The 13,457-nt window shown below is 47.1% G+C and overlaps 1 protein-coding gene across 2 annotated transcripts in view; it reads right to left on the bottom strand.

Moving 5' to 3' along the window:
• palm3 (paralemmin 3) overlaps nucleotides 1–13,457 on the bottom strand; it is a 37,255-nt gene that overhangs the window by 3,202 nt on the left and 20,596 nt on the right. For both annotated transcript variants that reach the window (XM_065001400.1, XM_065001399.1), the window contains exons 2-7: nucleotides 12,372–12,423; nucleotides 11,680–11,760; nucleotides 8,560–8,675; nucleotides 2,536–2,608; nucleotides 602–635; nucleotides 239–295 (exon numbers count right to left, since the gene is read on the bottom strand). In XM_065001400.1, the coding sequence (XP_064857472.1) occupies nucleotides 239–295; nucleotides 602–635; nucleotides 2,536–2,608; nucleotides 8,560–8,675; nucleotides 11,680–11,760; nucleotides 12,372–12,416 (406 nt within the window). In that variant the 5' untranslated portion in view covers nucleotides 12,417–12,423. The remainder of the gene's footprint in view (nucleotides 1–238; nucleotides 296–601; nucleotides 636–2,535; nucleotides 2,609–8,559; nucleotides 8,676–11,679; nucleotides 11,761–12,371; nucleotides 12,424–13,457) is intronic.

Here is a 13,457-nt window from a genome sequence, read left to right as displayed (position 1 = left end):
GATAACTTCACACATGAGATTCTTCATCAGCATCAATTTATATGTATTCCATCTCATTGAAATGCATAGATTCTGTATGCATGTATGAACTTCCACTGACGAATGAATACAATGTATTGCCTTTGTAATACAAATACCATCAAAGGCCAGTACAGTCTGTAGTGTCTTCTGAGACTAGAACCCGTTTCAGTTGATTCAGAGTGAAGGAGAGATGAAGGTAACATTGTTAACCCCTTACCGGATTCAGCCTCTACTTCTTCTTGTCCATTCTCCAAGATACCTGCTTGGTCTGCTTCTGTGGGAATATATGGAAATAAGACTCTTTTTAAATCAGTGTTTATTAAGCCCAACATTCAACATTCAACTGTCCCGATTCTGTTCAAATCTATTGGGTTATTTACGATGTCTTTTTACCACACATCACATTCATTACCAACTCAAACAGAAACAAAGACGTATTATTTTATCTTTCAACAATTCAATTGATTGGGTCAAGTAATATCAAGCTAGTGGAACAACGACTGCTAGCAGCGGTTGCCAACAGTAACCGGTGGTGACAGCTAGACAGTCGTTCATTCATTCAGAGACGGGTGACACCTACCTGCTGTAGCCTCCACCACCACCACCGCTGCATTCTATTGGAGGAGACAGACAGGGGCGGGGTTAGACAGTCCAACCACATACCATTCTTTTATTATTTTCAGTCTCAAGTTGTAACCGTGACCCTAGATGAGGAATGGCATTATAAAAGGGTAGATGAGCAATGTCATTCACACATTTTCAACCCACAAGAGGGAGCTAATGAGACTTTAGGGCCCAGCATCCACCAGCGACTACTCAATACCTAATATCCCTACTTTAAAAAGGTAGACTCAGTGAAATGACGTTGCCACAAGCAGCACCACAGATATTGAGATGAGTGAGATGCAAAGACTTCCCTCTCACACAGTATCTGCGCGTGTGTACGTGGTTCTCTCAGTTACCGCCTGGTAGCCAGGGCACCGAAACAGCATAGAAGTTGAGCCTCGCGCTTCAGCGCTCTTAGTTGTTACGGAAATTGACCCACTATGCCGTTTTACTTTCTGCTTCTACGTCGGATCACCGAGTCGACCTTTAAAGAGGGTGGGAGGACAACCCCTTTATAACAAAAGCTCAGTGTTGAGGGTAGCCCCATCTCTGCCATGCCACAAAAACCCCCACTATCATACGAGCCAACCTTCACCGGTCTGCTCCTTGGCTACGAGACTAAACAACACGCTCGGCGTGCGATTCCCGTCTCTACAACCTCTAAAATCAGAGGTTAGGAGAAGAAATGCAAACATAAGAACAAAAGACTTGAAGAGGAGGAGAATTCTTTGTTGTAAAACACAAGGTCATTCTGAGGTAAACAGTCACGGTTGCCTTGAGGTGGAGCGATCACACACGTCTAAGTGGTACATTGTTGATGCAAGGAGGGCTTGGTCTTAGTAAAGCTCCTGCCTCTGAACGAGAGGTGCTACATCAAAGCTGCATGGTACATTGTTGATGCAAGGAGGGCTTGGTCTTGGTAAAGCTCCTGCTTCTGAACGAGAGGTGCTACATCAAAGCTGCATGGTACATTGTTGATGCAAGGAGGGCTTGGTCTTGGTAAAGCTCCTGCTTCTGAACGAGAGGTGATACATCAAAGCTGCATGGTACATTGTTGATGCAAGGAGGGCTTGGTCTTGGTAAAGCTCCAAATTCTGAACGAGAGGTGCTACATCAAAGCTGCAGTGGTACATTGTTGATGCAAGGAGGGCTTGGTCTTGGTAAAGCTCCTGCTTCTGAACGAGAGGTGCTACATCAAAGCTGCATGGTACATTGTTGATGCAAGGAGGGCTTGGTCTTGGTAAAGCTCCTGCTTCTGAACGAGAGGTGCTACATCAAAGCTGCATGGTACATTGTTGATGCAAGGAGGGCTTGGTCTTGGTAAAGCTCCTGCCTCTGAACGAGAGGTGCTACATCAAAGCTGCATGGTACATTGTTGATGCAAGGAGGGCTTGGTCTTGGTAAAGCTCCTGCCTCTGAACGAGAGGTGCTACATCAAAGCTGCATGGTACATTGTTGATGCAAGGAGGGCTTGGTCTTGGTAAAGCTCCTGCCTCTGAACGAGAGGTGCTACATCAAAGCTGCATGGACGTATTATTATGGGAAAATGTATTATTCCTCTGAAAGGAGCCTTGTCGGTCAGGACTGGTGGGAAGAACGGACGTAATGATTGGGGCTACTTGTTCTAGCATGTATTCTAGCTAGCCCATTCAGTTGGTCTGCGTGCATCAGTGAGTGTTTGTGTGCGTTACTCACAGCTCGGCCATCCTAATTCTCTCTGTGTCTGTAGGTGTGTACATTTCAGTGCCAGATGGCCTCACAAGAGTAGTAAACCAAGTGAGGCCAGTCCTGACTTGTAAAAAATATATTTTAGGCTTAGAATTAGAGTTTAGGGGAAAATGTGAATCAATTGTTGGTCCCCAAAAGGTCTTCACAAGTATAGTAAGACATAGTGTGTGTGTCACTCACAGCTCGGCCATCTTCCATCTGCTGCTCCAGTTTCTCCTCCTCCTCCGCTAACCGTTGACTCTCTGTCTGCAACCTGACACACACACACACAGACACACAGTTCTTTAGCGTTCGGTTCCAAACTCAGCCAGAACAAACAATTCACTTTTAACCTCACATTGATAAAAAGGTAGTGCTATAAGACACTTACAATACATGTAAATACACTACGAGGTGCAGAGACTATAACCCCTACGAGGTGTAGAGACTATAACCCCTACGAGGTGTAGAGACTATAACCCCTACGAGGTGCAGAGACTATAACCCCTACGAGGTGTAGAGACTATAACCCCTACGAGGTGTAGAGACTATAACCCCTACGAGGTGTAGAGACTATAACCCCTACGAGGTGTAGAGACTATAACCCCTACGAGGTGCAGAGACTATAACCCCTACGAGGTGCAGAGACTATAACCCCTACGAGGTGCAGAGACTATAACCCCTACGAGGTGCAGAAACTATAACCCCTACGAGGTGTAGAGACTATAACCCCTACGAGGTGCAGAGACTATAACCCCTACGAGGTGCAGAGACTATAACCCCTACGAGGTGCAGACTACAACCCCTACGAGGTGCAGACTACAACCCCTACGAGGTGCAGACTACAACCCCTACGAGGTGCAGACTACAACCCCTACGAGGTGCAGACTACAACCCCTACGAGGTGCAGAGACTATAACCCCTACGAGGTGCAGAGACTATAACCCCTACAAGGTGCAGACTACAACCCCTACAAGGTGCAGAGACTATAACCCCTACGAGGTGTAGAGACTATAACCCCTACGAGGTGCAGAGACTATAACCACTAAGGTCAGAGGTGTGTGTATAATCTGAAGCTGGGCTCTAACAAACAGCCACAATCCTAGACAGACAACATGGAGAGCATAGAATGTCTTAGAGAATAAGAGTCTTCATACAGCTACTGTGTAGACTATGAGGTGAAGCTGGCCTCCTACAAACACACTGCACGTACAGCACAACACATATAAGAGTTGAGAGAAAGCCCTAGAAAGAAAGTGTGGTGAGTATGGTATCTATGATGTGAACCAAGCATCGAGAGCATCTAGTAAGTATCTAGCCCTATACAGATAACGTGGTGAGTATACAGGTAGCCCTATACAGGTAACGTGGTGAGTATACAGGTAGCCCTATACAGGTAACGTAGTGAGTATACAGGTAGCCCTATACAGGTAATGTAGTGAGTATACAGGTAGCCCTATACAGGTAACGTGGTGAGTATACAGGTAGCCCTATACAGGTATACGCCCTATACAGGTGTAGTGAGTATACAGGTAGCCCTATACAGGTAACGTGGTGAGTATACAGGTAGCCCTATACAGGTAATGTGGTGAGTATACAGGTAGCCCTATACAGGTAATGTGGTGAGTATACAGGTAGCCCTATACAGGTAACGTGGTGAGTATACAGGTAGCCCTATACAGGTAACGTGGTGAGTATACAGGTAGCCCTATACAGGTAACGTGGTGAGTATACAGGTAGCCCTATACAGGTAACGTGGTGAGTATACAGGTAGCCCTATACAGGTAACGTGGTGAGTATACAGGTAGCCCTATACAGGTAACGTGGTGAGTATACAGGTAGCCCTATACAGGTAACGTGGTGAGTATACAGGTAGCCCTATACAGGTAATGTGGTGAGTATACAGGTAGCCCTATACAGGTAACAGGTGGTGAGTATACAGGTAGCCCTATACAGGTAATGTGGTGAGTATACAGGTAGCCCTATACAGGTAATGTGGTGAGTATACAGGTAGCCCTATACAGGTAACGTGCTGAGTATACAGGTAGCCCTATACAGGTAATGTGGTGAGTATACAGGTAGCCCTATACAGGTAACGTGGTGAGTATACAGGTAGCCCTATACAGGTAATGTGGTGAGTATACAGGTAGCCCTATACAGGTAACGTGCTGAGTATACAGGTAGCCCTATACAGGTAACGTGCTGAGTATACAGGTAGCCCTATACAGGTAACGTGGTGAGTATACAGGTAGCCCTATACAGGTAATGTGGTGAGTATACGTGGCCCTGAGTATACAGGTAGCCCTATACAGGTAATGTGGTGAGTATACAGGTAGCCCTATACAGGTAAGGTAATGTGGTGAGTATACAGGTAGCCCTATACAGGTAACGTGGTGAGTATACAGGTAGCCCTATACAGGTAACATGCTGAGTATATACATAGCCCTATACAGGTAATGTGGTGAGTATACAGGTAGCCCTATACAGGTAATGTGGTGAGTATACAGGTAGTACAGGTAACGAGTATACAGGTAGCCCCCTATACAGGTAACAGGTAGTGAGTATACAGGTAGCCCTATACAGGTAATGTGGTGAGTATACAGGTAGCCCTATACAGGTAACGTGGTGAGTATACAGGTAGCCCTATACAGGTAACGTAGTGAGTATACAGGTAGCCCTATACAGGTAATGTGGTGAGTATACAGGTAGCCCTATACAGGTAATGTGGTGAGTATACAGGTAGCCCTATACAGGTAACGTAGTGAGTATACAGGTAGCCCTATACAGGTAATGTGGTGAGTATACAGGTAGCCCTATACAGGTAATGTGGTGAGTATACAGGTAGCCCTATACAGGTAATGTAGTGAGTATACAGGTAGCCCTATACAGGTAATGTAGTGAGTATACAGGTAGCCCTATACAGGTAACGTAGTGAGTATACAGGTAGCCCTATACAGGTAACGTGGTGAGTATACAGGTAGCCCTATACAGGTAACGTGCTGAGTATACAGGTAGCCCTATACAGGTAACGTGGTGAGTATACAGGTAGCCCTATACAGGTAATGTGGTGAGTATACAGGTAGCCCTATACAGGTAATGTAGTGAGTATACAGGTAGCCCTATACAGGTAATGTGGTGAGTATACAGGTAACGTAGTGAGTATACAGGTAGCCCTATACAGTTAATGTGGTGAGTACACAGGTTGCCCTATACAGGTAACGTAGTGAGTATACAGGTAGCCCTATACAGGTAACGTGGTGAGTATACAGGTAGCCCTATACAGGTAATGTGGTGAGTATACAGGTAGCCCTATACAGGTAACGTAGTGAGTATACAGGTAGCCCTATACAGGTAATGTGGTGAGTATACAGGTAGCCCTATACAGGTAACGTGGTGAGTATACAGGTAGCCCTATACAGGTAACGTAGTGAGTATACAGGTAGCCCTATATACAGGTAGCCCTATACAGGTAATGTGTGAGTATACAGGTAGCCCTATATACAGGTAGCCCTATACAGGTAACAGGTAATGTGGTGAGTATACAGGTAGCCCCCTATACAGGTAATGTGGTGAGTATACAGGTAGCCCTATACAGGTAACGTGGTGAGTATACAGGTAGCCCTATACAGGTAATGTGGTGAGTATACAGGTAGCCCTATACAGGTAATGTAGTGAGTATACAGGTAAGCCCTATACAGGTAACAGGTAGTGAGTATACAGGTAGCCCTATACAGGTAACGTAGTGAGTATACAGGTAGCCCTATACAGGTAATGTGGTGAGTATACAGGTAGCCCTATACAGGTAATGTGGTGAGTATACAGGTAGCCCTATACAGGTAACGTGGTGAGTATACAGGTAGCCCTATACAGGTAATGTGGTGAGTATACAGGTAGCCCTATACAGGTAGCGTGGTGAGTATACAGGTATACAGGTAATGTGGTGAGCCCTATACAGGTATACAGGTAATGTGGTGGTGAGTATACAGGTAGCCCTATACAGGTAACGTAATGTGGTGAGTATACAGGTAGCCCTATACAGGTAATGTAGTGAGTATACAGGTAGCCCTATACAGGTAATGTGGTGAGTATACAGGTAGCCCTATACAGGTAACGTGGTGAGTATACAGGTAGCCCTATACAGGTAACGTAGTGAGTATACAGGTAGCCCTATACAGGTAATGTGGTGAGTATACAGGTAGCCCTATACAGGTAACGTGGTGAGTATACAGGTAGCCCTATACAGGTAACGTAGTGAGTATACAGGTAGCCCTATACAGGTAACGTAGTGAGTATACAGGTAGCCCTATACAGGTAATGTGGTGAGTATACAGGTAGCCCTATACAGGTAACGTGGTGAGTATACAGGTAGCCCTATACAGGTAATGTGGTGAGTATACAGGTAGCCCTATACAGGTAATGTAGTGAGTATACAGGTAGCCCTATACAGGTAACGTGGTGAGTATACAGGTAGCCCTATACAGGTAATGTGGTGAGTATACAGGTAGCCCTATACAGGTAATGTAGTGAGTATACAGGTAGCCCTATACAGGTAACGTGGTGAGTATACAGGTAGCCCTATACAGGTAATGTAGTGAGTATACAGGTAGCCCTATACAGGTAATGTGGTGAGTATACAGGTAGCCCTATACAGGTAATGTAGTGAGTATACAGGTAGCCCTATACAGGTAACGTGGTGAGTATACAGGTAGCCCTATACAGGTAACGTGGTGAGTATACAGGTAGCCCTATACAGGTAATGTAGTGAGTATACAGGTAGCCCTATACAGGTAACGTGGTGAGTATACAGGTAGCCCTATACAGGTAACGTGGTGAGTATACAGGTAGCCCTATACAGGTAATGTGCTGAGTATACAGGTAGCCCTATACAGGTAATATGCTGAGTATACAGGTAGCCCTATACAGCTAATATGGTGAGTATACAGGTAGCGTGGTGAGTATACAGGTAGCCCTATACAGGTAACGTGCTGAGTATACAGGTAGCCCTATACAGGTAATGTGGTGAGTATACAGGTAGCCCTATACAGGTATACACAGGTAATGTGGTGAGTATACAGGTAGCCCTATACAGGTAACGTGGTGAGTATACAGGTAGCCCTATACAGGTAACGTGTGAGTGAGTATACAGGTAGCCCTATACAGGTAACGTGGTGAGTATACAGGTAGCCCTATACAGGTAACGTAGTGAGTATACAGGTAGCCCTATACAGGTAACGTGGTGAGTATACAGGTAGCCCTATACAGGTAATGTGCCCTATACAGGTAACGTGAGTATACAGTAGCCCTATACAGGTAATGTAGTGAGTATACAGGTAGCCCTATACAGGTAACGTGGTGAGTATACAGGTAGCCCTATACAGGTAATGTAGTGAGTATACAGGTAGCCCTATACAGGTAACGTGGTGAGTATACAGGTAGCCCTATACAGGTAACGTGGTGAGTATACAGGTAGCCCTATACACAGGTAATACAGGTGGTGAGTATACAGGTAGCCCTATACAGCTAATGTGGTGAGTATACAGGTAGCCCTATACAGGTAATGTAGTGAGTATACAGGTAGCCCTATACAGGTAACGTGCTGAGTATACAGGTAGCCCTATACAGGTAATGTACAGGTAGTGAGTATACAGGTAGCCCTATACAGGTATACAGGTAATGTGGTGAGTATACAGGTAGCCCTATACAGGTAATGTGGTGAGTATACAGGTAGCCCTATACAGGTAACGTGAGTATGAGGTAGCCCTATACAGGTAAGTGAGTATACAGGTAGCCCTATACAGGTAACGTGGTGAGTATACAGGTAGCCCTATACAGGTAATATGCTGAGTATACAGGTAGCCCTATACAGGTAAGTAGTGGTATACAGGTAGCCCTATACAGGTAATGTAGTGAGTATACAGGTAGCCCTATACAGGTAACGTAGTGAGTATACAGGTAGCCCTATACAGGTAGCCCTATACAGGTAATGTAGTGAGTATACAGGTAGCCCTATACAGGTAATGTAGTGAGTATACAGGTAGCCCTATACAGGTAATGTGGTGAGTATACAGGTAGCCCTATACAGGTAATGTAGTGAGTATACAGGTATCCCTATACAGGTAATGTAGTGAGTATACAGGTAGCCCTATACAGGTAATGTAGTGAGTATACAGGTAGCCCTATACATGTAATGTAGTAAGTATGGGGTGTATTATAGGAGATTCCTACTTGTCTATGTGTTGCTCCATCTCCTGGGCCTGGGAGCCCCACAGCGGGGAACGAGGCTCTGAGGATGTGGGGGAAGAGGGGCCGTCCATCAGCCACTGGTCTCTAAGAGACTTCCTCTGGATGGAGAGGAGAGAGAGAGGGAGGGAGGACACAGGGAGAGAGGGAGGACACAGGGAGAGAGGGAGGGAGGGAGGACACAGGGAGAGAGGGAGGGAGGACACAGGGAGGGAGGGAGGGAGGAAGGACACATGGAGGGACATGGAGGGAGGGAGGGAGGACACAGGGAGAGAGGGAGGGAGGGAGGACACATGGAGGGCACATGGAGAGAGGGAGGGAGGGAGGACACAGGGAGAGGGAGGACACAAGGAGAGAAAGAGAAGCATGTCAGTCAACATTGTCAACTTCATAGGCATCATCCAAATCATACACTCCTTCTCAGACACAACATGAGCTTAATGCAACATGGCATTGTCTTTAAATCTGACAGGTTTGTCTTCATTCTCACACACTATTGTTATGGTGGCTGTGTCCTTTAAACCTCCCCATCCAATCAGCTTAGTTCACATCTCTCTATTAGACCTCATTCCCCACTCCACTTCCTTTCAATAACCGCTCAACAGGTGTCCCATCCCTTTAACACTCCAATAAAGCCCTCAACAGGTGTCCCATCCCTTTAACACTCCAATAAAGCCCTCAACAGGTGTCCCATTCCTTTAACACTTCAATAAAGCCCTCAACAGGTGTCCCATTCCTTTAACACTTCAATAAATCCCTCAACAAGTGTCCCATCTCTTTAACACTTCAATAAAGCCCTCAGCAGGTGCCCATCCCATATCCCATACATTCGGACAGGAACACACTCCTTTCTGCCCCAAGTGTGCACTTGCTCACTTCACCTTATCGATTTAAGATTACTAGATCTCTGCTTACACCAATCCAATGCTTTTAAATGCATGAGGGGGAGTGAATGAGTGCACACTTTTGCGAGCAAGGTAACGAATTGGGACAGAGGGTCTCTCCTATCCCACCACTCCCTTCCCCTCCCCCTCTCCTCTCCGCTGGCCCCCTCTCACCACCTCAGCTGAAGGTGAAATGCACAGCAGAGCACTGACAGGAAGTCTGCAGAGAGCACTTCCTTCCTGTTTCTGTCGCGGCACAGGTCCTCTCAGAGTGCCAAAATGTGTGTTTGCAGAACACCTCCCTCCAACCCAACAGGACTAATATGAAGTTCAATTAAAATGTATTGTTTTCTCATTCTAAGAAATACCTAATCAAGAGGGCCAGAGGTTTGATTGGTGGGCAAACCCAGAAATTCAGATAAGTAAAAAGATGTGATGGGTCCGTACTCCAAAAGATGTCGCATAAACCTTACTACATTTAATGATAAAATAAGATGTATTTTCACTGCATCAGGGATAGAGTACACAGACGTTTCAGCTTTACAGTGTGTAGGTACTGAAGACGGCTGCAAAGACGAAACATCTGTGCACACTATCCCCGACGCAGGGAAAATAGTCATATCTATTCTTGAAATACAGTACGCTTTATGAGACATCTTTTTGAGTGGGGACACCCTCACAACTTTTTGCATAATTAAGAAATACCCATCGTCCTCCAAGAGTGGCTGAAAACAAAACAGTCCACCTCCTTCCCCCAGAGGACTAAAATCAGATCAGGTTACATGATTATAACAATTAGAAGGCTAAAGTACCTCTGTTGAACTGCGAGGAAGCAACTTTATAGGCTACTTTTACACTACCTTCAGAGTATGCCGCTTCATACTCTGTTCCCTTAATAGACGACCTCTTTAAAACGGTCCATTTAAATGCATTTCACTGAGTGGTCTTTGCAGTTAGCATTGCGTGGCTTCTTCTTCATGTTAGGCCACTTTAATAGCCCTTTTAAAGCTGGGGGGGGGTGATAGCAGGCTGTAATTGACCTCTGAGGAAGTCTAGAGACCACTGCTGGTGACAGCCATTGAGAGGTCAATACTACCTTTACCTCTGAGGAGTACAGAGCAGGGTTTGTTCCTTCGGTAGTCGGTACAGTACAGTTGCAGACAAGAGGCGTTATTGTAGGCTAGAAGTTAGCCAACCAAAAATGGTGGTTTATGCAAGTTCGTTACAATTTAGCCTCATAAGGGTGGTTGGGGGAATCATTCTTGGAGGTGGATCCAGATAGCAGACTAAGGCAGACCAGTCACCTGAAACCAGTTTCTCATTGGGTGTACACAAGCACACAGCAAGGATTTGAGGAATGCGCCCCAGGGCAGTGGGAACGGCAATCTGGAAGTGGTGTGAAAACAATGGAGCCGTCCAGTGCAGAGAGCAGAGCACGTAAACACACGCACACCATTCTAGTGAAGGAAGGCCAAACCTCCAAACTCTGGCAGGCCGTTTCAGGAAGGGTGTGTGTGTTCTCAAGTAGACTGGGAGTTGTGTGTTGCTTGGAATGGAGTTTGGAACTGAAGTAAACCCCTTGCTAACAAGCTGGAATGAGTCCGTACAGAGTTTTGGTGGAACAACATTATGGCTACATTGAGAGGGGTGACGGGTCGAGGACAGTGAGAGGTGGTGACGGGCCGGGGACAGTGAGAGGGGTGACGGGCCGGGGACAGTGAGAGGTGGTGACGGGCCGGGGACAGTGAGAGGTGGTGACGGGCCGGGGACAGTGAGAGATAGTGACGGGCCGGGGACAGTGAGAGGTGGTGACGGGCCGGGGACAGTGAGAGGTGGTGACGGGCCGGGGACAGTGAGAGGTAGTGACGGGCCGGGGACAGTGAGAGGTGGTGACGGGCCGGGGACAGTGAGAGGTGGTGACGGGCCGGGGACAGTGAGAGGGGTGACGGGCCGGGGACAGTGAGAGGTGGTGACGGGCCGGGGACAGTGAGAGGGGTGACGGGTCGGGGACAGTGAGAGGGGTGACGGGCCGGGGACAGTGTGAGGGGTGACGGGCCGGGGACAGTGTGAGGGGTGACGGGTCGGGGACAGTGAGAGGGGTGACGGGCCGGGGACAGTGAGAGGGGTGACGGGTCCGGGGACAGTGAGAGGGGTGACGGGTCAGGGGACAGTGAGAGGGTGATGGTCAGACCTTCAGAGTGTGTGTGTGTGTGTATGTCACCTTGAGCTGCTGTAGCCTCAGCCGCTCCTCCTCCATCTCCCTCTTGGCCCTCTCCTGTTCCTCCTGCAGACGACGCTTCTCCTGAGAGAGAAGGGAGAGAGCGAGAGAGAAAGGGAGAGCAAAGAGAGGGGGAGAGCAAGAGAGAGGAAGCAAGAGAGGGGGGAGAGCAAGAGAGAGGGGGAGAGCAAGAGAGAGGGGGAGAGCAAGAGAGAGGGGGAGAGAAAGAGAGGGGGAGAGAAAGAGAGGGGGAGAGAAAGAGAGAGAGAGGATGGAAGGGTGAGGGGGCCCGAGAGAGAGAGGATGGAGGGGTGAGGGGGCCCGAGAGAGAGAGGATGGAGGGGTGAGGGGGCACGAGAGAGAGAGGATGGAGGGGTGAGGGGGCCCGAGAGAGAGAGGTGGAATGATAAACAAAGAGGAAGAAAATAGAAACAGAGGGAGAATAAAGAGAAAACAGAAAGAAGAGGTGAAGATGTAAAAGAAAAGAGGAGAACACCTGGTCAAACCTGTCACACAGGAACCCTCACCATAGAGAGGTGGTCACCCTACAACAGTTACTGAGGGAGGCGGCCTGGTGCGACACACTGCACTATGGGTAAATTATTCAGTAGCTATGGGCAGACAGCGCAAGGAGCAGTGCTTAGTTTCCATGGGCCTGTATGTGTGGTTGTGTGTGTGTCAGGTGCTTGACTCACAGTGATCGCCTGCAGTCTCTGTTGGTACTTCTCTGCCTCGTCCATCTTAAATCTGTGTGACAAGAAGTTAAAGGTCACAGATATCATTTACCTTAGGAAGTAGTTAAAGTGCTGCTCTAGGAACAGTTTAGCCTTTAAGAGCACAATTACAATACAGTTATATGGACAGGTGGGGACCTGATCCTAGATCAGCACTCTGACCCTGAGATACCTGGAAGCCTTAGTTGTTTATCTGGACGTTTCTATCTAGCTTGTGTTGTTTCACATTACGTATCCCTTGTGACATGGCCTCAGGCATCACAAGGCAAGTGACTGTATAACTACATGTTTGTATCCTCACAGCTGACACACAGCGGGACAATATGACTAGCCTGACTCGGTACGTATGAACACAGCCTGGAGGATGTGCTGTACCCGCCAACCTTTATTATAGAGCCTTTGTTTCCTACAACGTAGAAACAGATCATATATGCCATTTAGCAGACGCTTTTATCCAAAGCCTGCATACATTTTACATACGGGTGGTCCCAGGAATTTAACCGACTATCCTGGCTTTTCAACCGCCATGCTCTACAAACTGATTTATAGAGGACCAGGAGATATATTTCTACTGTGTAGAAACAACAGTGATATTTCCTACTCCCCGAGGGAATACTGGAGACTAGACCCAACGCACACAAAATGATCAAGTCCACTAGAAAAACATGACAATCACTAGTTTATACCTGCGATCTGGTGTAAAAAGCAACCAATCCCCACCTACCCTTCATTCTTCTACACACAGTTCCCATCCTCTGCTCCAAGCCTTAGAAAACTCCCTGATACCTCCCTCAAACCCCAACCTCCCTGGTGTTTGGAGGCATTGGGGCTATGGACAGCTTTTAACCAGCTTATGAGCCTCCGTAGGGACTACGTCGGGTCTCATGGGGAGCCAGGAATAGCAGTGAGGAGATAAACAAACCGTCTTTGATGAGGAGCATTGTTGAGCTCCCTACAGACCGAGTCTGATAATTAGATACAATATGATGATACGCAGCAGAGAGAGGGAGAGAGAAAGTTGGAGAAAACTTGCACAGTGACTTCGTA

Source organism: Oncorhynchus nerka, linkage group LG15, assembly GCF_034236695.1.
Source record: "Oncorhynchus nerka isolate Pitt River linkage group LG15, Oner_Uvic_2.0, whole genome shotgun sequence".
NCBI classification, from domain to species: Eukaryota; Metazoa; Chordata; class Actinopteri; order Salmoniformes; family Salmonidae; genus Oncorhynchus; species Oncorhynchus nerka.
Note: the sequence above shows the minus strand (reverse complement) of the source record. Positions and strands in the feature narration are given on the sequence as shown.